This window comes from Poecilia formosa, unplaced genomic scaffold (assembly GCF_000485575.1).
Source record: "Poecilia formosa unplaced genomic scaffold, Poecilia_formosa-5.1.2 Scaffold16, whole genome shotgun sequence".
Classification (NCBI taxonomy): domain Eukaryota; kingdom Metazoa; phylum Chordata; class Actinopteri; order Cyprinodontiformes; family Poeciliidae; genus Poecilia; species Poecilia formosa.
Window position 1 is genome coordinate 2,271,242 of NW_006799955.1, and position 22,415 is coordinate 2,293,656.

The 22,415-nt window shown below is 42.0% G+C and overlaps 1 protein-coding gene across 1 annotated transcript; it reads right to left on the reverse strand.

Moving 5' to 3' along the window:
- Nucleotides 1–21,411, reverse strand: LOC103134393 (calcium-binding mitochondrial carrier protein Aralar1-like). Its single transcript, XM_016668639.1, has 16 exons — nt 21,265–21,411; nt 19,835–19,950; nt 18,849–18,988; nt 17,051–17,197; nt 16,834–16,972; nt 15,836–15,929; nt 14,307–14,391; nt 10,821–10,902; nt 8,739–8,897; nt 7,804–7,856; nt 7,526–7,606; nt 5,163–5,303; nt 3,191–3,329; nt 2,771–2,929; nt 2,598–2,688; nt 1–1,817 (listed from the first exon to the last, which is right to left on the reverse strand). The coding sequence occupies exons 1-16, from the start codon at nt 21,372–21,374 to the stop codon at nt 1,631–1,633; spliced, it is 1,923 nt and encodes a 640-aa protein (XP_016524125.1). The 5' UTR covers nt 21,375–21,411; the 3' UTR covers nt 1–1,630.
- Between the last annotated feature and the right edge of the window lie 1,004 nt (nt 21,412–22,415).

A 22,415-nucleotide genomic window follows, 5' to 3' on the forward strand; every position in this document is an offset into this window, starting at 1 on the left:
TTTTTTCAAGCCAAATAGATGCACCACTGCACAAACTCAGAAATGTCAGTCATGCTGTAGTTGTTCTGTTTCTATTAAAGTTATGAACCAGCCAGGTCTAAAATAACCCAGTGGTGTGATCATCTCAGAGGTTTTCTTTCATTCACCTTGTCATATTAACTACAGGCTTTTAATGATAAACTGAACCACTCAGTTTCAGCATAGAATGATTACTAAACTTGCATGCATACGGGTACATAAACACGCAGAAAACCACTTTTTTTATGGACCCGTGCAAGCTTCTTTCTTATAGATGGATATTTTTATCTCCTACTAATTTCAATTGGTTGATTTCTCAGCATGAGCATTTTGAATTTGGGTTAGGTTTTCAGAAGTTTGATGTCGGCCCGGTTTGTCTGTTCCAAAGCCAGTTCTGATGTGTTTTTGTCCAAGTTTGAATTTTCTGTTGATTTCAGGTTAATTAAAGAATCTGGACACATGCCTCTTCCCTGTTTATTTTCACCAAGCAGGTTCATCAGTACCACTGTAAGCTCATGAGGCCCATATCATAATGTTGCCACTACCATGCAAGGGCTACTCCACTGTTCAGTTTAAAAGCCTCGCCTCGACTCCTCCAAACAGATTTCTTGTCATTGTTGCTTAACAGTTCTTCATTTTCTGCTCTCAACATGGATACATTTTTTTTTTCTAGAAGACTTTTGAGGTCCTCTGTGCAGTTCATTGTGTTGATTTTTCTTTTTTGATCAACAAATCATCTTCCAGCTTTGTGGTATGTTTAAAATTCCTGGCTTTTTTTTTTTACATGCTGACCAATTTTCCGTCTTTGAGTTTTGACGACTCCAACTAGAGTGGTTTCATTTCTATCCACGTGTTTTATACTTGCATGCAGAATTTCGGCTCATGTGGATAAAAAAAAAGTGCATTAAATTCAAATTATTTTCAAAATAGGTTAAGGTTGTATGTTGAAACAATATTCCAGATTAACTATAGATCGGTTCAGATAGTTAAAATCATTAAATGTTAAAATGGAAGACGTTTCACGAAGATGTGTGTGTGAGTTTCTGCCTGTGGCTGCAGCTCAGGTTGTCATTTCTGCTCATTTAGACATGACTAATTTCTACTTTGATGCTGTTTTGTACTAATCCTCCTGGCTGAAGTCATGAATCCTGTATCTGCTCAGCCGAGTTCGTAGCTGACATGTAAAGTGACGGGATCCGACTAGATTCTTCGTTTTGAGACAAAACTTTGGGGGGGAGGTGGAACAGAGAATGTACATTTCACAGTAGAAACACTTTGAGTGATTTATTTCAATAAAATACAATAAATACACTTAAATTATTTCCTGCGTCCCTGGTCATAATTTCAAAATAAATATTTTGAAAATATCTGTACATCTTTGTTAAATATAACCCATGCACACCAAAGCTGTCACACACCAAGAAATAAAAGGAGCAGTGATTCTTCGCTGAGCCATAATGTCCCTCTGTCGAGAAGTACAATATGTACAGTAAAGTTGTGCAAGCGATGCAAAGAAAATAAAAGCCACACCCATGCAGCGTTTGAAGAAAGACGGCTTCTCGGATTAACTTGAAATCGGAGGAGCGTGTGGGCCTCCCCGCCGCGGCTTTGTTTAGGACGGCTGAGGTTCAGATTTGGACTCTCCAGAGGACTTGAACTTTGGCAGGTGCAAACCAAACTTCCTCTCCACGCCGGCAAAGGTCGCAGCAGCCAGACGGTAACCGCCCACATGGTCGGCGGTCACAGAGGGGAAATCCTTCACCGCGGGTTTGGGAATGGGCTCGGAGCCAGCGGGACGACTGGAGAAAGAGAGATGGGTAGTGAGTGAACGGCTCCATCATTGATGCTTGGTTCAGATCCAGCGAAAGTGATCTCTCCCAAGGGAGATTATTCTCTCTCATGCACACGGAAAAGTTGATATCATAATGATAATCTTCATTAAAACACTGCATGTCCAAACCAGACTTTGTCAAACGTGTTTTAAACCGTTGTAATCGGGGAAGAAGTTCAGTTCATGAACAGACTGCTGGTTCCAGCTGTATATTCTCTCATTCCCATCAAGCTTCTCCTCATTTCATGTTACAACCACATTAACCTTAATGAGAGTTTTCATGAGTGAACAGCAGACAGTGTTGTATAAGAGTGATTGAAACTTTCTCTGGGATTGCAATTGCATGCCACCGTTTCCGTTTTCAGAGGAAATGTATGTTGTTTCAGAAATCCTTTAATCTCCCATGGCAACCGTTTGGGGGTGCCCGAGTGTCTGCTCTCACCAAGCACCGCCTTTTCCATACAGTTCCTCTTCAGAGCTGCAGTTTTCAAGCATAGCTTGAAAACAGAGCGCCTCTCCCCAAGACTACCCTGGTCAGCTCCTTCAGACTAGCCAGCAACAATTAGCAAATATCTGGTGGAATTGCAACTATGCTAATCAGGCCTCTCAAACCTCCACCAAAATTAGGTAAATTCTGAAGCTGATGGAAAATGTCATAAATATTCCCCCTCTCCGCCCAAGACATTGTTGAGATGTGCATGAAACAGAGCAGGTGTTTCTTCTCATTTTCTACACCCAAAGTACTTACTGTCCCCCAAAGTCAATGTAGAAGAATCTCTGCAGCAGCTCGTAGGTCACCAGGGTCACACCAAACTGCGGCGACGATCTGAAGACACGAGCTAACGGAAGGCAGAAGTGCACCCGAGGTCAGTTTCTCTCGTCTGCAGTCGATAAGGAACGATGGATGCAGGAGTGCCTTACCTCCCGCGCCCTTCCAAAATGCACTGAACCCCTCCTCTCGGAGAATCTTCCTGAAGCAGTCGATGACTCCGTCGTACGTCGTCTGGCCCGCTCGAGCTGCCACCTGCAGCCTGGTTTTGATGACATCGGCAGGGGTCACCAGCGACGCCGCCGGTACGCCTTGTTTGCCACACAAAGACATAATGAAGCAGTTTGGGTATGCACAGGTGGAGTCACACAGAGACCAAAATGGCTACACCTTCACGGTGTGATGGGAAGAAAACTATCACAACATAGTCAGTCTATTGATGGGGGAAACAACAGGAAGGAAACCAACGTGCTTTCTTTTTTATTATTTTTTTTTATTTTTTATTCCGAGCAGATAATCTGGCGCGTTCATTTATGACACAACACGGCGCCGTCCTCCCAGATGTTTGTTACCTGCTATAGCTCCGGCAGTAAGCAGCTGCAGCGGGCCCAGCCTTCCGTCTTCGTCCGCCAACGCTTGCTTGGTGTGTGCATAAACCGGGAAGTAGATGGCAGAGAAGGGGATGTCACGCAGGAAGCAAGCTTTGGCTCCCTATCAAGAATAAAAAAAAAAAAAAAGAGAACATTTTATAAACAAATACATCAGCTCAGAGACTGATGAATGAGCAGAGAGGTAAAGCTGGTTCGTCTGCAGGGATTAAAAGGCTGGGGGAGCTGATTTATTCAGCCTGCAAAGGGGCTTTAGTAATGATGATGGGGCTGAAGGGCTCCAGGGAGAGCTGAAGCACCGGGCCTCCGGAGACAGATCCATCACGGACCGCAGTGTGCTCTCTTACCAAGAGGGAGCCAACTCAAAAAAAAAAAAGTCGTAAGCAGTAAGTAAAGCCACACGGATCTGGAGGGGAGCAGGAGTGAAGCGCAATACCTAACCAATTTGTTGGCTGCAGCAACCGTCTGCGTGTTTAACACTATTTTGGAAAATTGAAAACACTCAACAACACAACATCTGATGTTCAGGTTTCTGTTTCTCATCGAAAAACGTACGGCTGCTTCTTCAAATGCAGAAGTGTTTCATCTGCAGAAACTTAAAGATGAAAATTATTTGACTGTTTAAGATGCTTTTGTTTCTTTCATTTGATGAACACTGAGAAGTAATGCATTTTCAATCATCATATTCTTAATCTATCTTCAAGTGAGGTTTGAACTTATTTTAAATTAAACATCAAACTTTTCTAGCTGTTGTCAGTCAAATACATGAGCTTTTTCCATAGAGGATGAGCGGAACCGACTGAGGCAATCACATCATCATATAATAAATCATATAATAAATGTTGTTTTATTGTGTTACAGACCTACACAAAGTGGGGGCACAATTGTGAAATGGAAAGAAAATAATAGATGGTTTTTAATGTCCTTTTATATATTGAAAAAATATTTAGATGTTTCAGGAAGAGACATGGCCGCCCACCTTCACTAGCCCACTGGGTAAGAAGAACATCAAGAGTGACTCTGGAGGAGCTGCTGAGAGCCACGACTGAGAAGAGAATCAGTCAACATCAAAATGTTGACGCACTCTTATGCTAAGAGTGCGTCAACACTCTGGTGAAACATGGTGGTGGTGGCAGCATTGTGCTCAGGGTCATTCTCATCAGCACGCATGGAAAAATGGAGGGAGCTGAAAACAAGGTCACTCTGGACAACGACTTTAAAGATACAGCTAGAGCTAGCATGTTGATATGTTAGAACAGCCTAGGAAAAGTTCAGACTTAAATGATGGCTAGAATTGAAACTCAATGTTCACAGAAGCTCTGCGTTCAATCTGAACAATGACAAGCTGTGGAACAGACGTCAGGAAAGTCAGCGTTTGTGTATCGACTCAGGTGGACTGAATGAACGTCTACAAATGTGCATAAACCCTTTACAGATTTAATCAAGTTCTTTCTATTTCATGGATAAGTCTGACTTGGTGTTGATATGATTTATAAAATCCATTAAAGTTTAGACGGCAGACTGCTTCTGCTATGTCTTGACAAGTTTAGTATTTTTAGTATTTTAGCATGTTAATGTTTTCAGAATGTTTCCCATTTTATATTTTACAATAATAATAATAATAATAGTAATAATAATAATAATATGAGTGACACATAAAAAAAATGGACACACTCATGTCTCCCCTTGATTCCTGGTGTGTTGGCTGGTCATTATTCTTTTACAGTTCAAGTGGAGAGATAATAATGTTCAACAACATCAAGAACATTAATGAGAATTGTTTGAAGGAAACCAGATATGGCCCCAAAAACTGGGTGAAACATTTAGAAATTTAAGCAAGAACATGTATCCCTGTTTTAGGCAGTAAAGTAAATAGAAAGCGCATATTGTTGTTCAGGCATTCCTCTGTGCTGTGGATCCTGTGGAGCTGGCCCACCTTGTAGAGGCCGAGGAAGCCGAGGTCCCTGATGACGTTCAGAGCGCTGACCCGGGGGCCCGTGGTGATCTCTCCAGCCACCTGCAGGCGGATCTTCACGATCTCCAGTGGGTTGGTGAAAATCACCTGTGAGGCTCCAGCCTACAGAGTGCAGCACATATACAAATACGAAAAGCTGTTTACACGCAGATATTCCCTGAGTGGGTTTTGTCTCTCCAACCCCTGTGGGGTGAACTCTGGGTGAGAACGGAGATGGTGGTGTAAGCATTTTCCCCCTCCTTATGGGAATTTTTAAATCATCTCGGTAAACTTAAGCACAAAAGTTGCTTTATTTTCGCCCTGTTTTCCAAACGGCCTTGACAGGAGGAGGAAAAAGCCGGCATTGATGGAGGAACAACCGGGGTCAGAGCGGAGCAGGAGAAGCCACTGGCTCATGGTTGGGAGGCTGTGACCCTGGCAGCAGCCCTCTGCCCCAGCCGCCTCCCCTCCAGGCGCCTCCTGTGGCAGGGTGAGCGGCCCGGCCCGGCCTCGCCCCGCACACTTCCCCAATTCAACCCCTATTCCCAGGGGAGAGCGCTGAATCACCAGGACAGTCCAGGAAAGCGGTGCCCTGGAGGCATGGCACCCTCTGACTCTGGCACATTTATCACCCTCCCCAAATCTAATCAGGCCCCAGGATGGCTGCCGCTGACATTCAGGGCAGGGGTCTTATCTGTAAACATCCGAGCTAAAAAAAGCTCGTTTTCAAAGCGGAGAGGGGGGGAATATCCGCTGCTCTGAAGATTGATGCACTCATCTCCTGTCTTTCATCTTCTGCAGTGATAATTCAGGGAGTTATCAGATTAAACTGAATTTAAACTTTTATGAGTGTGTGTGTGGTGTGTGTGCGTGTGTGTCTGCGTGTGTATGTGCGACAATTAACAGGAACCCCTCAGAGCCGATTAGAGAAACTCAAACTTCTGGTTCTGAACAGCTGGGAGATGGGACACCCTGGTTGTCCTCCGTGAAGACCTGCTCCGGGACGTGCGCCACAGGTTTGGACCCCATTGTCAAACTCAATCACGCTGAGCTAGACCCTGCTTCATCCAGAACCCTCCAGGGCCTCTTCCTCCAATTACACTCTGACAGGGGTCGCAACCTCAAAGACCCCGCTCCTCCGAGTCCAACCTGCAGGCCTTCATTCTTTCAGCCTCTCTCATATCTGCTCTGAGTGAAGGAATTACATCTTTAATCCAACGCTGCTCTCAGAACACGGTACAGAGCTGCTTGTGTAGGATTTGTGGTCTAAGATTCAAAGGAGTCAGAGAACAAAACAGGCTGGTAATTGCAGATGGATGAACACAAAAACTCTAAATAAATAACATTTTATTCAGTCTATTTTCTCACGGTTGCACATCCAAAATGAACAAAGCTCCCGATGATGAGGAAATATTTGGATTGGAAATTGGAAATATTTATATGATCTTTTGCACATTTTAAGGAGTCAAAATGAGGCTTTCAAACTTAACACTACACAAATTGTTAAGCATGCTGGTGGCAGTATCATGATGTGGGACAGCTTGGTATGAATAAGTAGGCCCACCTAAATTATTTTAAATGCTTAAACAAGTATGGTTGTTGCTGCAGGATAACTTTTTCCCCAAAAACATCACAAATGTTTTTCTGAATTAATAAATCAGGCAGATATCGTCCTTCTAGAACGGAGCAGAGGGCCTTGGAGAGTCTGTGGTTAAATCTGCCTCAGCAGCAGAGAAACCAGCCAGTTTAAATGCACAATATTGCCAGTAATATCTGATTGGATATTCAACCAGAGTCTTGATGATGTCTACAGAAAGTGTGTGAAAGCGACTAAACTTGATGGTAATTAACAAAATACAAGTTAGGGTGTTTAGAAATGTTGAACCTGATGTTTATTCTATATTGATGAGCTAAAATTTTTCAGCTCATTGCCTTCAAATTCATAAGTTTATGAGCGGTGTGTAAAGTATGTATTCTTGTCCAGTTTCCAGTTCAAACATCTTAGTGCACTTGAAATAAGACAAAACTAAATCAAAAGTAACTTTCCAGCAAGTCATGGGAGCTTGGTTTAAGTCAATAACTCTTAAATATTGATTTAAAACGTTTTGGTTCCACAGACAGATTCTTTCACTTACAACACGAGAAAATCGTCTTTTCTATACTTTTTTTTTTTAACACTCTTCGTGGTTCATCATGGTTTCATTGTTCACATGACAAAAGCCCGTCATCTTAACAGGGATGTGCAGACCTGTGGGAGCAACTGTAAAAGGATCTGATGCTACATAAATGAAATAAACTCCGCTCTTTAGTTTTTGGTTCATTTAAGGACATAATTTAACACTTACAGATCCACCAGCAAGAATCTCGGCCAGAAGAGGGATGGTATTATCTTGTGTGGTGAACTTGTCTCTGACGAAATCATTCACCTGGAAAAAACAAAAACAAAAAGGGAAAATATTCAGGAAAAAAAAAAAAGAGCCAAATGAGAGTCAATCTTTAAAGCAAGACAGTAAATTTTACATGAGCTGCAGCCACATCTTAGATTGCTCAGATTCTTTCATTCAGAGACTCGTTCGTATGAACTTTTTTTTTTTTTCTCCAGCTACGTGGTGGAATGACTTACCGTGAGTTTGATAGCTTTCTCCGGGGCGACGCCGATGAGCTGCGGGAGGAGACCTGCAAAATATTATTCATAGATAGCATCTGAGACTCAAAGTTTGCCTTGAGATGAGTGCTCATTTTTATCTTGGCTGTATGAATACATCCGCTGACAACCAGATCAATGCGAGCAGCAGGGTTCTTGGGAGCCTAAAACAAACCTGTAAATATTTACAGATAGTCGCTGATACATGTGAGACATGCGAGACACAAAAGATCCCATTGAAACTGGACAAAAGTCCAGAAATGACTGCTCCTGAATATAGGATCAGTTGATCCAGCTATTGGTGGGGAACAGAGAGAGCTGTGTGGCCATGCACAAGATTAAGAGGGGCGGGGGAGCGTGGGGATCTGGGTGCTACAGTGGCGATAGCCACCATACTGCTTCAGCGCCCGTCCTTCATCAAACCAGATAAACTTCTGAAGGAGCTGCTGAGTGACCGCTGCTGGTATGCGGCCAGAAAACAGCCGAGCGTGTCTGTCTCCCGAGTCGATCGGCCTCTTATCGTGAACAAGAGGGAGAAATAAGACGCTGCAGCGATGGAGGCAGCTGTAGATGGCAGTCTTGACTTCCCTCGCGAGCAGCAGAGCCCCGGGGGTGAAGGGCTTGTATATCAGAAGCCTTCAGCGCTATTATCAGCACTCCAACAGAGGCAGATCAGACGGTACATGAATACCGCTGGTCATTTTCGCTCAGGGAACTCTCCCAGGTACAGAGATAATGAAAACCCCGGGCTGCTGCTGAACACAGAGGGCAAAGGATTCTGGGATCAATTAGAAAACCATGCTCCTGACATTAGCTCCCTGATACTTGCCCATCATGCGGGCTGCGTTGCACCATCCACATCCACGTGTTGTTAAAAAAATTTAAAAAAAAAGTATATATGGAAATGTAATGACCTCTGTAAAATCCAAAGAAGCCCTCATAGCGCAGCACTTTCTTCGCACAGTCGAAGCTGTTCTTGTACATCAGCTCTCCTACGAAGGAACCCGTGGAGCGCTGGTTCTGCATCCGAGTCTTCACCAGGTCGATGGGGTACACGGCAGTGGCGCCGGTGGCTGCGGAGCAAACAAGTCAGTGCTGATGCCAAAAACAGTAGAGAATTGCATAGGTTAAAAGAGAACTGCAGTATTTAAGGAGATTTATATTTTATCTTTGAACTGCAGGATGATGAATCCATTTTTTTTTGGCTAATTTAATGAAGTAAAGTAGAAAATCTGGACTTTTGAAGGAGTGTAACTTGTCAAGACGAGTTAAAAATCAGACGAAACTTCTCCTTTTTGGGTCATTTGGATTGACCGCTTTTTTTTCTAATTGCTAAATGTCGCAGAAATGAAAGAAAGAACGCCAAAGATTTGCTTATCAAATTATTAAAAATCAGAGGTTTGTATACATTCCTCCATATTTAGTAGCACTGCCTTTGAACTGTATGATTTGTGTCAAACATTTTGGGTTTCTTTCCACAACCGCCCCCCCTCAATAGTTTACTAGAGTTCTGACCCATTCCTCCTGACAGAACTGGTGGAACTGGGTCAGGTTTGTAGGCCGCCTCACTCACACAGTCCTTTTCAGATGAGTCCATAAATTGTCTACAGGACTGAGATCAGGGTTTTGTGATGGCCACTCCAAACACTCACTTTGCAAATCTTACTTTTTCATGTTTCTTTTAGAGAACTGACTTCCTCCCCACAAAATTATTCATACCACAACTAGACTTAGGTTTAAATGTATCTTTTAATTTGAACAATAGGTTTATTTCTGACTGGAAAGAATATTAATATCTTGAAGTGGCCCAAGCAGAGATCTGACATGAATCTTTATCTAGAGTGTAAACATTTGCCGAAATTGTGTTTTTTGAATTCTCAAAGAAAAACAGGATTCAAGTCGAGAGGTGACAGAGCTTCTGAATGCCGTGGTTGTTTCCACTGGTGGGGGGCAACGTAGACTTGAAATGTTATCACAATATATGTTGCATTTATCATGACAATAAAAAAGTCCATAAGAACTCATTTATGTGTTTAGATCGGCTGTTATAAAAACCCCACAAATGCAAATACTAGCCATAAAAATAAACAGTGGAGAAAATGACTAAAAGCAACAATCCCAGCCATGCTGTCGGTTTCTACCATCAATAATTCAGATTTATCACATACAATAATTGTCCATTATGTATTTATTTGTTTATTTTAATGTTGCTCTTCAGCACTTTGGTCAACCTTGGTCGTCTTTTCAGGGTATTTTATTAATAAAATGCGACGTTAAAGTGTCATCCACACAGAGTTGCAGAGATGCAACCTGCTAAAATACATCCAACAATGCATTTTTGTTATCTTTTAAGTTGTTGTCTCCATCTTCTCACAGCTTGAACAACATGAGCAGCTCAAATGCATCTTTAAGAACCTGAAATGACTGGTTTCTGCAACCTAGAGTGATGCTGAGGTAAGGTGCACTAAATCCCTGCTCTCAGCTGCACATGCTGCATCTTGTCTGACATCGGTTGTTGGTGTACTGATTGTTCTCAACCATTCAAAGAGCCTAAAAAGTGAGAAAAAACTCATTGTAACAAAGAAATTGCAGTTTCACCGTAACATCTCGCGACAGACGTCTCGCTCGGGCCCCGTCTTGAATCGGCCACTGCCGAGTGACGACGACGTGGACCCGCACACTCACAGGGTCGGAGCGAGCTCCTGTCTGTGGGCTGGTTATGTCAGTGGTTCCTTGTTTCTGCTCCCTCCAGTGTAATTAGAGAGGGAGATTCCAGGGAGTGCGGTTCCGGAAGATTTGTGTCATTCCAAAGCTCCGTCTCCAAAGACAGCCTGGAGCCACCGGTGGCACGGCAGCACAATGCCGGAGCCTCACATCACAACCCCTCTCCCCTGAAAACACAATGGCCGGCCCCGGGGCCTCAGTTGCGCCAGTCGGGGCGGCTAAGGTTACCCCTCGGGCGGGCCGGGGGCCTCTGCTGTAGACATGTCACTCACCTCCAGCGATTGAGCCCAGGGTAAACCTGTAGGCGGACTCTGCAGCCTGGAGCCAGACGGGCCGAGACGTTTCGTGAGTGTGCTGTATGGGAGGAAAGAGACACCGGCGGTCAAATGGATCTGGAGAAAGATGGAGGCTGGATCACAGCGCTAATCATGAACCGGCGGGCTATCAAGCCACAGTGAAACGGATACATTGTGGAAAGAAAAATGTTATGGAGATGGAATGTGGACATTTCATGTACAGTCTGATTCACCGGCAGTCGGTATTAAATGTCAGAGACAGATTAGCTCCGGGTGACTGCGTGGAGCTGTGGCGGAGTTTTCCACATATGTTTTCATCTTGGAGGTTGTGATCCAAACATTTGGTTTTTATTTTAAAAGTATGATTTCTCTCCTATCTCCATCATCTCTGTACTGGTGTTTGATGTTCTCTGTTTCCGCTGGAGTGCAGGGGAACAGATTAGCCCAACAACCCGTTCCCATGTTCAGATAATAATCTACACAAGACGCAGTTCCTTGCGAGAACTTTCATATTCCTTCAGCCTTTCCACATTTTGTCACTTTCACAAACTGTAATGCGTTTTGTTTTGAGTTTGTGTGTTACAGAGAGACATAATCTGGGACAGAATAGTGAAGATGAAACAGTTCTGGTTCTGCTGCAATTGGTGAGCCCCAAACACACCCACCGACTCATCATTCTAGCAAAAAAACACCACCTACCCCGTCTCTTACCACACATTAAGAACTGAAGCAGAAAAATAGACAGATTGCCTGATTTTATTTTGTGTTTTTCATATTCGTCTCAATCTGAGATGGCACTGATGGTGAAAAAGCATTGAAAATCTCCATTCTGTGGAGAAAATAGAAAATAGAAAATAGAAAAAAAAGAAGCTTTCATGAATCTCAAATCGAGTTCTAAGAAAGTGTTTGAACAGCATTTTAAGCGTTGTAGTAGAGATGATAAATGATTAAAAAAAGTGAAATAGCCCTTTAATTCAGTAAAGGCTTGAAAGGTTTATATCAGCCACCAACTTTAGCCAGCTTTATAACAATCTTACATTGCTTGGACATTGGAAAACACTAGGGGGCGACAATACTTGGTGACTGGGCATGCTACTATGAAGAAGTCATGGAAAATTAGTTTGGGGTTTAGTTGAAAGATACGTCAAACCTTTTCTTTTTGTAAGAATGGCGCCCACCTGATCATGACGCCCTGGACATAAACTACGCTTCATGACTTTCAAATATAAATAAGAAGGTGCGCTGTGCATTTGTATTCAGCCACCTTTACTCTAATACCCCTAAATAAAACCCAGTGAAACAAGTCGATTTCAGGAGTAACCAAATTACTACATAAAGATCTCTGGTGTGTAATTTAATCTGAGTATAAATCCAGCTGTTCTGTGAATAGTTCACAGGTTTGGCAGGGATCTTTTGAAGAAGCTGAAGCCGGATGAAGACATAAATCAATATAATGTTCTACAGAGATCTGCATCATCCAAAAATGCAAAGAGTGTGGCATTACTACATATCCACTAAGATGTTGAATTTGAATCTTGCTGTATATATCTAAGATAGTTGATTGATCAAAGTCTTTCTTTTAAATGACATATAATTAATATAATACATCTCAGCTTGAAATATGGGTTATTTTCTATCAAAACAAATCACAACTTTCATTTAAACAAGAACATTTACATAAAGACATTTATATGAATGCTCCTGTTAGCTCTTTACAGATGTTGGATGTTTATTTATCACAGTTTAAGCTTCTGAGGAGGTGAAACTCTTTCCCACCATTGCACTTTATACACTTTGGTTAACTGGTCCTCACGCTCCACATGGAGACAACCGGATTGGTATATTTTAATTTGGAAAGAGCAACCACGGCCTCCACACAGGCTTTTATTACATTCAGCATTCCTTCTTTACGTGCAGAACTTGGAAAAACTGCATTTTCTTACAAGGCTCCTTCTGCTTGGAACAAACTGCAACAAGCTGTGCAGCTTCACTGAACTGAAGGATTTTAAATGTACTTTAGTGCATCAATGGTTGTCCCTGTGCTTCTTGCTTTATTTCTACAGTCTTTTATTTTCCTTCGTTATACTTTTTCAGCTAACCGATATGAGCTGAAATAACTCTAGTGTGTTTTAGTTTGTATGCATGTACAAACGGTGACCATGTACAAACAGGTCACTCTTGAAAATAAAACCTTGTGTCTCAACAAGATATACCAGTATATAAATAAAGGTGAAATAAAAAAAATAATCAGAGACGTAGCCAAGACAGGAACATAGTAACTCTGGAGGAGCTGCAGAGATCCACAGCTCAGGAGGGACTGGACATCTATTCGTCGTTTGCTCTACAAATTTGGCGTTTGGCAAAGAAAGTCATAAAGTCAGTGTGTAGGATTTTCTTGTTATGTAGGGGAGGGAGTAAAAATGTGAATGAAACTGAACTTTTTGGCCTACATGCAATACACCCTGTATTGAATATCACCCTGAATATCATATATCGTGGGTATCACCCTGAAGATACCGTCTCCACTGTGTAATACGGTGGTAGCAGCATTATGCTGTGGGTATGCTTCTCTTCACAATGGATAGGGAGGCTGGCCAAAGTTGACACACAAGTCACATTTATTCTCAGCAAAGTACACTAGAGTTTGTGGTTGTAACTTAAAATCATGTGGAAAAACTTCAAGAGGTGTTCATGCTCTTCAAACTACCAGCGTGCGCAGTTTGGGGGTGTGTGAGTAACTTCCCCCAGACGAGACGTTAAGGGAGCAAAGCAGATCGCTCTTTTCCTCTTCCCAGATGCTTCCAGTGAAGGCCGCATGCTAACAAGATCGAGGTCTTGATCAAAGGCTTTAAACAATTAGTCTACTTCCACTGAAGAGCAGGCTTGAGAATCACAGCTACCCCCACAACCCGCCGCCCGCCCGCCTCCCCAGAAGGAGTCAAATTCCAGACCTCTGAGCGCGAGACTCTGGAGCACGAGTGGTCTGAAAGCTCTGACACAGAGCCGTGTTATCCGGTGGAGGCAGGAACTATTTTGTTCTCCCACATCCACCTTGCCTCCCACTCCCCTCCTGCCATTAGCAGACTTCGCTAAAGGCTTCTAAAACTTCTCAAGCCCCACGGTGATAAAAGCCTCTTATTAGCGCCTCAGATGTGTGATTGCAGCTGATGCGTATGTGCAGCCGCACTGAATAAAATAGGAAGAGCCTTTCATGGAGAGCCGCAACGCAACAATCCATTCCTCTTCTGTGACTATAATTGGTGTACTTTTATCTGGGAGTTTAAGAAATGCACTTCACAAGAGAAGAAAAACACGGGCTCTCTGCTAATTCAGAGCCTGAACATGCTGCCTTTCTTCGCTCCCTTTTCTGAGAGGGAAGCGGAGATAGAGAAGAGGAAAAGGCTTTGATGAAAGCCAGTTGGAGGAGGATGCGAGGAGTATTAGAGAAGTCACTCAGGATACCTGTCTCTGAGTCTCAGCTAGGTGGTACGGCATGGCTCCTTCCTCCAGCGGCGCGACTCGCTCGATGTCTGCGTTGTTCAGCCGCCTTAAAGAAGCAAAAGTGGGACTTAGGCCAGGAAAAAATAAAAAATAAAAACTGCTTCTCCACCGAGCTGCAGCAGCCAGTGATGTAAGATTTTCCAGTCGTTTTTTTACTGCCAAATAACTTCAAGTTATTGCATCTTTAATTCAAACTCGCATAGACAACACACAAACAAAGCTGGATAAACGCCCGAGGCGCGGCAGGTAAATGAAAGTGTTTCGCTGCAGAATATCTGAGACAGAAATGTTCCCCACTGGGCTGACGCATCATAAAGTCTGCATCCATGTTTTATGTTTGTCTTGTAAAAATAAGCCAGTGGAGCCACTGTTACTAAGCTAAATGGGCATCAACTTCATCTTTACAGCCAATAAACAAGACCTGTAACATGTTTATTCTATTTAAGCAAGAATTTAAAAAAAAAGCAAAAAGTAAATTTGAAGTTGCTCCAGAAAAAAAAAACTGAAGTTTTAAGTGTCACCATATTTATACAAAAAAAAACCCTAAACCCAAATACATGTAACAGTTTAACCATTTTTATTTGAAACACAAAAGCATCAATTAATCCTGCTCTTCCTTTTAACAAACTAACACAAAAAATGTAATAAAACGCCTGCTTAATATAGTGTTAGTTTAAGGGACTGTTGTGTAGAAAATAACTTTATGCTGTTCTGCTCTTTATAGACAAGGTCAAAAAAGTGCAAAAACATACAAAGAGCTTTACCTTTTGTCTTCATTCGACTAAGGTTCAGTCAGACAAAGGTTCTGACTGAACCTTTAGGCTAGCCTAAAGGTTCAGTCAGAAACTTTAAATGTGTTCCAGCTTGCGTTTTCTTCAGCAGTGGAGTCTTGTGTAGTGAGCATACATAGAGGGCGTTTGGATTTAGAGCAATATGCATCTTTTTACAGAAAAATGTATCAGTAATTTTTTTTTAAATAACTCTGGATTCTTTATTTAAGAAAAACCTGGTAGTCTGAGGTCAGATTATGTTCTGTCCACCTCCAGGTTATGTCCCAAACTGCGATCACTGGAACATTTACACATTTAGAAAATAGGTCTGTAACCAATAGCATCATTGGGTTTTGCAGCCGGGAGGTCTTAAGCGAGCTTGTTTCATTTTAATCCACTGTGATGAGCTTTTTGTGTGACACAAAACCATTTCACAGACCATCAGTTACAAATAAAACATAAGATATTAATTCTAGCATAAAGTGAGCAGAATTACTTTCTAAATACGCACGGGTAGTTTCCTTGGTTGCTTGGCTATCAAATATTCAAATTGGTAAATGATACACGGATGGAAGTCAGCTACTGGACCTACCCTGGACAGTCTGATAGAAGCAACCTCTACTCCTTGGGTTGTTCTACTTTTGTAGACAAATTAATTAATAGAAAACATTGGTTTGCTTCGAATCAACACTGTTGCATGCTGGTGATGTAGCATCTTACCCAGAGTGAGAGTGGAGGCCGACGAGCTGGAACAGGATGTCTATCTCCATAGGAGTGATTTGACCAAACTTATTCGCAGCGTGAACAAACTCTTCTGCGGTTCAAAGAAAAGGAAGGAAAAAAGGAAGTCATCAAAAAGCCAAGCTAGAGGCCAAGAGGTGGAAATAATAATAATAATAATTTTAAAAAAAGGTATTTTCTACAGTAGGCTTTAATTACAATAGTATTTGCAAATACTGATCTTTGTGTGTTTAGGTTGTTATCTTGGTTTATGTGTTTGCTGCTGAAAAGGCATGTAATGGAAAGTATAAACCTTTAAACTACTTTTCATGTGCTCAAGTTCCTTCTCTGAAAGTACTCGCCGCATGAACATCCACTCTCTAAGCATCGCTCTATTATTTGAGCTTCAAATTTAGTTCTTTGCTGCTGCCTGCTAGGTAACAAAGTGGCCATCGGGTGGTCTTTCTAAAAGGAAACCTAATGGTAGTTGTTGAGGAAAGGAAAAGAGTTAGTTATTCGCTTCTCCTGAAAAAGACCTTTCCGTCAGCTCTACAAATGCAACCTGCAAGCTGGCTTGACATAGAGAACTGCGTGGACATGCCTTGCATGACAGAAAAAATGAAAAGTGAGTGTTTGTCTAAGCCTGGACGAAATGTTGCTACTATTTGCAAATACTATTAGCCCAAAGTCTTCTCTAAATGGAGGAAAAACTATGGAGAGAGAGAGAGAGAGAAGTCTGATGTTTGGGTCTCAATGGACAACACAGTTGGGAGCAGATGTGACTGACAGGATCAGCTACTCATGTAGAGGAGGGGTCATCGGATTACCACATTAAAAACATTCATTTACCTGTGTAATTTAGTGCTACAGTTAATGTTCCCTGTGTGTTCACTCACACCACTCTGTCGAGAAAGTTAAACATAGGATCGAACAGCCAGGTGTCATAGCACACGTCAAATTCAGGAGATTGCCGAATTTCAGGAGGTGATTAGAAGCACCTTTCGTGACGAGGGTTTCTTTGTGCGAGCCGGCGAGGGTGCTGTAAATCTTGCGGATCAGCTCCATGCTGTTGAGGAGAGCGTTGAAGGCAGTGAAGTAGGAGAAGCTCACCATGTGGGAGGTGCTGCCTCCTGCAGCCTGAACAAACAGTCAGCTCAAGTCAGAGTAGCAGGATTTTTATTTTAAATAGCGTCACCCGTGCGTAGTACGACTCACTGAAACCAAGTTTTCTTCTACGAAAGGAGTCAGCATGTGGTGCCTGATGGTGGACATGATGTCGCTGAAGTCCAAGGCAGTGATGGTGCCACTTTTCTTCTTGTCCTTCTGTGCGAACGCCTGGCGAGCGTGCTCCAGCTGCAGCTCCTGCAAAAACAGGTGGATGCAAACGGCAAAAGATGAACCGAATCACTGCTAATATCTAGTGCAATAAACTCCAAAGCGAGTGCTTTTCTCGGGCCAAATTTCCAGAACTGTGAAATCTTTTTGGATAAATTGTAAAGCACGAAACGTTTGCTACAAATTGATGGCAGATTCTTGCTTACTGAGTGAGCATGGATGGATGGATACTTTGCTTTCTTTCTTTCATCTCCACAGATATAGAAGCCGTCAGATGCTAAAGTGTCACATGGGCTATTGTCTCTCTCCAGAGACTTATGAAGTTCAGAACCCTGAGAAGCCTGGTCTGAGAGCTGAACGGCTGCCCAGTGGCTGGCAGATGTGTGTTTGAAGAGACATGATATAATATGACAACCATGCAATCAGGAGAGGATGCTGGGGAACCTGAACCCTGCTGTCGGAGCCCATTGCCTAGAACCAGAGGAGAGCGGAGCACCGTCACTGAAACACTTGGCTAATTATTGGATTGGCTCTCAAATTGAGTTCTTCTTCCACTGCTTTTCTTCCGTGTCTTGTTGAAAGCACGTGATGAGTTTTCGTCAGCTGACAAAGCTAATACTCACCAGTGCTGCAGTTTCAGTCAAATGCACATTGTGGCAGCGCTGCAGCTCTGAACAACAGCTAAATAGACACACTTGTAATTACTTAGATTTATTGCATCGCTAACTGACTATTCCTGGCCATGACAGGAGACAACAATAATGACATCAGTGTATGAAATTCTGTACACAAGAGGATAATTTGTGCAGTTGTGGGAAACTAGAGTCAGTTATAATAAACCATAGAGAGCTGTGAGGGATCCCGCAGTGAAGCAGAGAAGAAGCCCACCCAGCTTCTTCCTGAGACCACAGCCCTCAAGTCCGGACCAGGTTCCTCCGCACATACACCGATGCCGTTTGCCCACCGCAAAACCATCACTCAGATTCAGGTCAAGTCCCACAAAAGAACAAGCTTTGGATTCTTTACAGGCACATTACTCAACGCTGGTAAACCTAAGGAGGTGAGGTCATGTGCAAGGCTGTAGTCATCTATGTTGCTTTTATTCTAAAGCATTATTTTCTGTCTCCATCTTCATCACGTTACTACATTTTCACAGTGTCAAGCAGTGACCTCCATGTCTCATGTAAGTGGGAGTTAAATCAACATTTGACATGTTCTAGAGCTCATCGTTGTGGCATTTAGCAAACAAAAATCGTTTCGGTCATTCTAATTAAACTAAAACAAGAGAAGTTCGATTATTTTCAATTTCAGATAGTAAGAAAAAAAAAGTGCATTGGTCTTTTTACTCAACATCAGGTTTCAACTGCATATTTTCAATAAGCAGAGAGAAGACTTGAGATATAAAATCAGAAAAAATATCACATCGAAGCAATCCTCTGTCATTGCTAACTTGTAATTCCTGATAAGGTGACACTGACTGTGATTTAACAAATTGTGTAGCTCTAACTCAAAGGTATGTTTTAGCAAAACTTCTCAAAATGTCAGATGTTAAAAATTATGAAGGCTTATATTTTGTGGCCATCTTGTGGGTGAGAAACCCAGACATTAGTCTCTGCAGTGACACTGCAGATAAATCCTGGGAGTCCTGATGTATACATGGTTGACACGAAATATTTACCTGCAGAAACTGAGTGAACTCTGCGTAGCTGAGATTCTTGTTCCTCTCGTGGCCGAAGTGCAGCCGGATGAACTCACAGTCCCAGTTGAAGGGGATGTGGTGATGGACTGTCGTCTGGCTGAAGATGTCTCTGACATTCTCTGGAAAAGTGTTAAGAAGCGGTTATAAAACACCACAGGGACAAACATCCAGCATCCAGTTGTATTATCACACCATTCAATTGTCTTTATCTCATAAATGCTTTAAATAAATGCCTGAGACTTCCCTAGAAGGCCTTTGGTTGCTGAAGTCAATGTAGTGCTCTAACACCTCTGATCTGGCAGTGGATGTAGTCACCGAGTCGAGTTAGTGAGTAGGTGTAGAGAGCAGAGGCTTAAAGCAACCTTCTCACAACTCGGTTGATTCAAAAAATAGAGACACTTTTAGGCTGTATGGTCCTTTCACAAGCCAGTCGAGTCAGCCATGTCAACTTCAGCTGAAACATGCAAACTATGTCCTTACAAAAGGTCAAACAGAAGAGGCAAGAAGGAGTCTTGTGACCTTTGATGACACACTTCTTGTGCCGTATCGTGTAACCCTCACTGCTAGATAAGAATGGCAGGGAAGAAAAGGTAAAGGTAAGATGAAAAGAAACGAGGCAAAAGGGAAAACCAGAAGGTAGGATAGAAGAAAAGAAGTAAGGATAAAAAGAAGGATGCAAGGATGGAAGGAAGCACACCAAAGAAAAATAAGGAAGGAAGGAAAAAAAGAAAAGACAAGGTAGGGCAGGCGAAAACATTTAGAGATGGGATGAATTTCTTATGTTTTTTTTTTATTATTCTTTTGAAAAACAGATATTTCGTTGTTGTGTCGAAACACTGATCGATACTCTCACCTGTCCTGCTCTGAAGCTCTACAAAGCGCTTATTTAACTCTTGGAGAACATAGAAAATTAAGAGCTAAAAAGTGTCTTGCTGTTCTCAGCATGTTTCATACCATGTACGTACCAAAAGAGATGTTTCCTGTGCCAGTCTTGTCAAACAACTGAAAGGCCACTATGAAGAGGGCATCAGGGGCACACAGAACCGATTCAAAGGCCAGAAACTCCTGGAAAGAGATCAGTCTGTTTGGATGAGAAAGAAAAGATGTAATCTCAATGAAAAGAGCAGATTTTTTTCAGTAAAATTACAAATTTGCAGCCATGCCAGCTTGAATAATCAACTAAATAAACCTAATAAGGTCAAACAAGCTATTGGCATTAAGGGCATGAAGCCATTAGATAAGCTTAGCATTAAGGTAGTTTTAACACCAGTTAAAACAAAAAACTTCAGGGTAGTTCCAATTAGTGCATTTTAGATTTTGTTGGCATCATTTCTTCCAATTTGATGCATTAAAGTTATATTTATATTAACTTGGACAGTAGGACACATTTAGTCTCACTCACAACACATATCTTTTCTATGTAGAAAAAAATTAACTTGAGGGATTAAAACAGAATAATAAAAGTCAAATATTTAGAGAAATGATCAGCCACTGTCTTTTTTTTACAAGGGGAATATCTTCTGCTGTAAATATGTGAAAACGTTATTATTAAAATCTAAAACAAAGAAAGACACAGATCAAGTGAAAAGCAAATGATTTACTTTGAAACTCAAGGTCACTATCATTTAAATCTGAAATATGAAACCAACTTAATTTAAATATTTAGACCTGTCGAAGGGCGAGAGATAAGACAACAGATGTTTAAATTCGACTTTGAGAGAACACTGAAGACAAAATATACAGAGAATATGAATTTATAATAATCAGTGTTGAAGCAGGAGGCAGCTTCTGCTCAAACTATCGGGTAGATGAAAGGCTCTGAATGCAGAATTAAAAAACAAAAATGAGCTTTGCCTAAGATAAACAAAAATTTAATTGAAAAGAAAAATATGTGGAACAGATCAAGACAGCCGAGATAAAAAAAACCCTTCTAAATAAAGCATAGTCAGACATGACACAATGGATGCTACAAAGAAACAGGAGATGGGAACTTGGGCCGTGGGATGGATGAAATGACAACTGAAAGCAGAGCAATAGAAAGACAATGGAACAATCAAGTAATGGAGAACAGGCAATGCAGGAAACAGGCAGACAGAACAAACACTGACAAATGGGTAAAATTTTCTTTTTGAATCAAAACAGGAATTTAACTAGAGACTGAAACCAGGAAACACTGATCGGTGCTTCGCAGCTTTAGTTTGAATTTTCACAGATCTCTGCCGATAGCAAGTTTGATAAAGAAAACAATAGTTTTGGAGCACAAAATGAAAACTGAAACACTTCTCAAACGTGTGTGTGGATGAAAAGTGTAGAAGAAAAAAAAAAAAAACATTTAATGTTAATAATAAGGAGCGTGTTTTGAAACATTTCAGCCTAAGACAAGATCTCTACTCACCCGTCCTTGGTGGTGTCGGCCACTCCGGCTATCAGCTCCACAGTTTTGGGGTTGTGTTGCGGCTGCGTGTGCAGACCCAAGTAATTCTGCACAAAGTCTCCGGGGGTCATGTAATGCTCCCCATCCTCCACCACGCTGGCATACTGCAGAGGACACACGTACAGAGCTGTAAACAGCGGTAAGCGTGGATTGACATGTCGTTTTAGACAGAGAAATTGTAAGGTAGAAACTCCATTGTGCGCACAGAAAGATGAGGAGCTCTTCCCTCTCTATAGGGATCTCTTTTCTGTGTCACAATATGGTTTTGTGTTTTACAAGAACAAAGGAATCTCAGTTCATTCCAACTACAGCGCATTTAAAATCTATACAATGCTGTGCTTTGGGCTGTAATGACACGTAGAACTGAACTGTTCACATTCTTTCACATCAGCGTTCTCTCTTAAAGCTACTTGCCAGGCTGCTCTGTAAAAAACCCCATCAAAAAAAATATTTCAAGACATAAGTTTTATAAGTGTTGTTGTTGGATTCTATTTGTTTGTTCACAATTAAAAGCAACACTCCCAAAAACAAGCTTCAAATCCCACATGCCTCTGGTGACATCACAAAAGGTAAAAGGCAACTAATTTAGATTTAAATTGTCTTTGTCTTGTTTTTCCTATTTATTTGCATGTTTTCAGCCACATTCACATTTTGCAGGAGTAATCTGTATTCTACACAGTGGTACCATAATCTTTAAGATCGATTCTACTCTNCAATGCGAGCAGCAGGGTTCTTGGGAGCCTAAAACAAACCTGTAAATATTTACAGATAGTCGCTGATACATGTGAGACATGCGAGACACAAAAGATCCCATTGAAACTGGACAAAAGTCCAGAAATGACTGCTCCTGAATATAGGATCCGTTGATCCAGCTATTGGTGGGGAACAGAGAGAGCTGTGTGGCCATGCACAAGATTAAGAGGGGGGGGAGCGTGGGGATCTGGGTGCTACAGTGGCGATAGCCACCATACTGCTTCAGCGCCCGTCCTTCATCAAACCAGATAAACTTCTGAAGGAGCTGCTGAGTGACCGCTGCTGGTATGCGGCCAGAAAACAGCCGAGCGTGTCTGTCTCCCGAGTCGATCGGCCTCTTATCGTGAACAAGAGGGAGA

What these genes read in the sequence shown, in the direction of transcription:
- LOC103134393 (XM_016668639.1), bottom strand. Translation starts at nt 21,374, where the DNA reads ATGACCCCCGGAGACTTTGTGCAGAATTACTTGGGTCTGCACACGCAG. An exon ending in GCCGACACCACCAAGGACGG is followed by an intron (nt 19,951 to 21,264) that starts GTGAGTAGAGAT and finishes TCATCCAAACAG; the next exon opens with ACTGATCTCTTTCCAGGAGT. An exon ending in AGATTCTTGCTGGTGGATCT is followed by an intron (nt 5,304 to 7,525) that starts GTAAGTGTTAAA and finishes TGCACTCTGTAG; the next exon opens with GCTGGAGCCTCACAGGTGAT.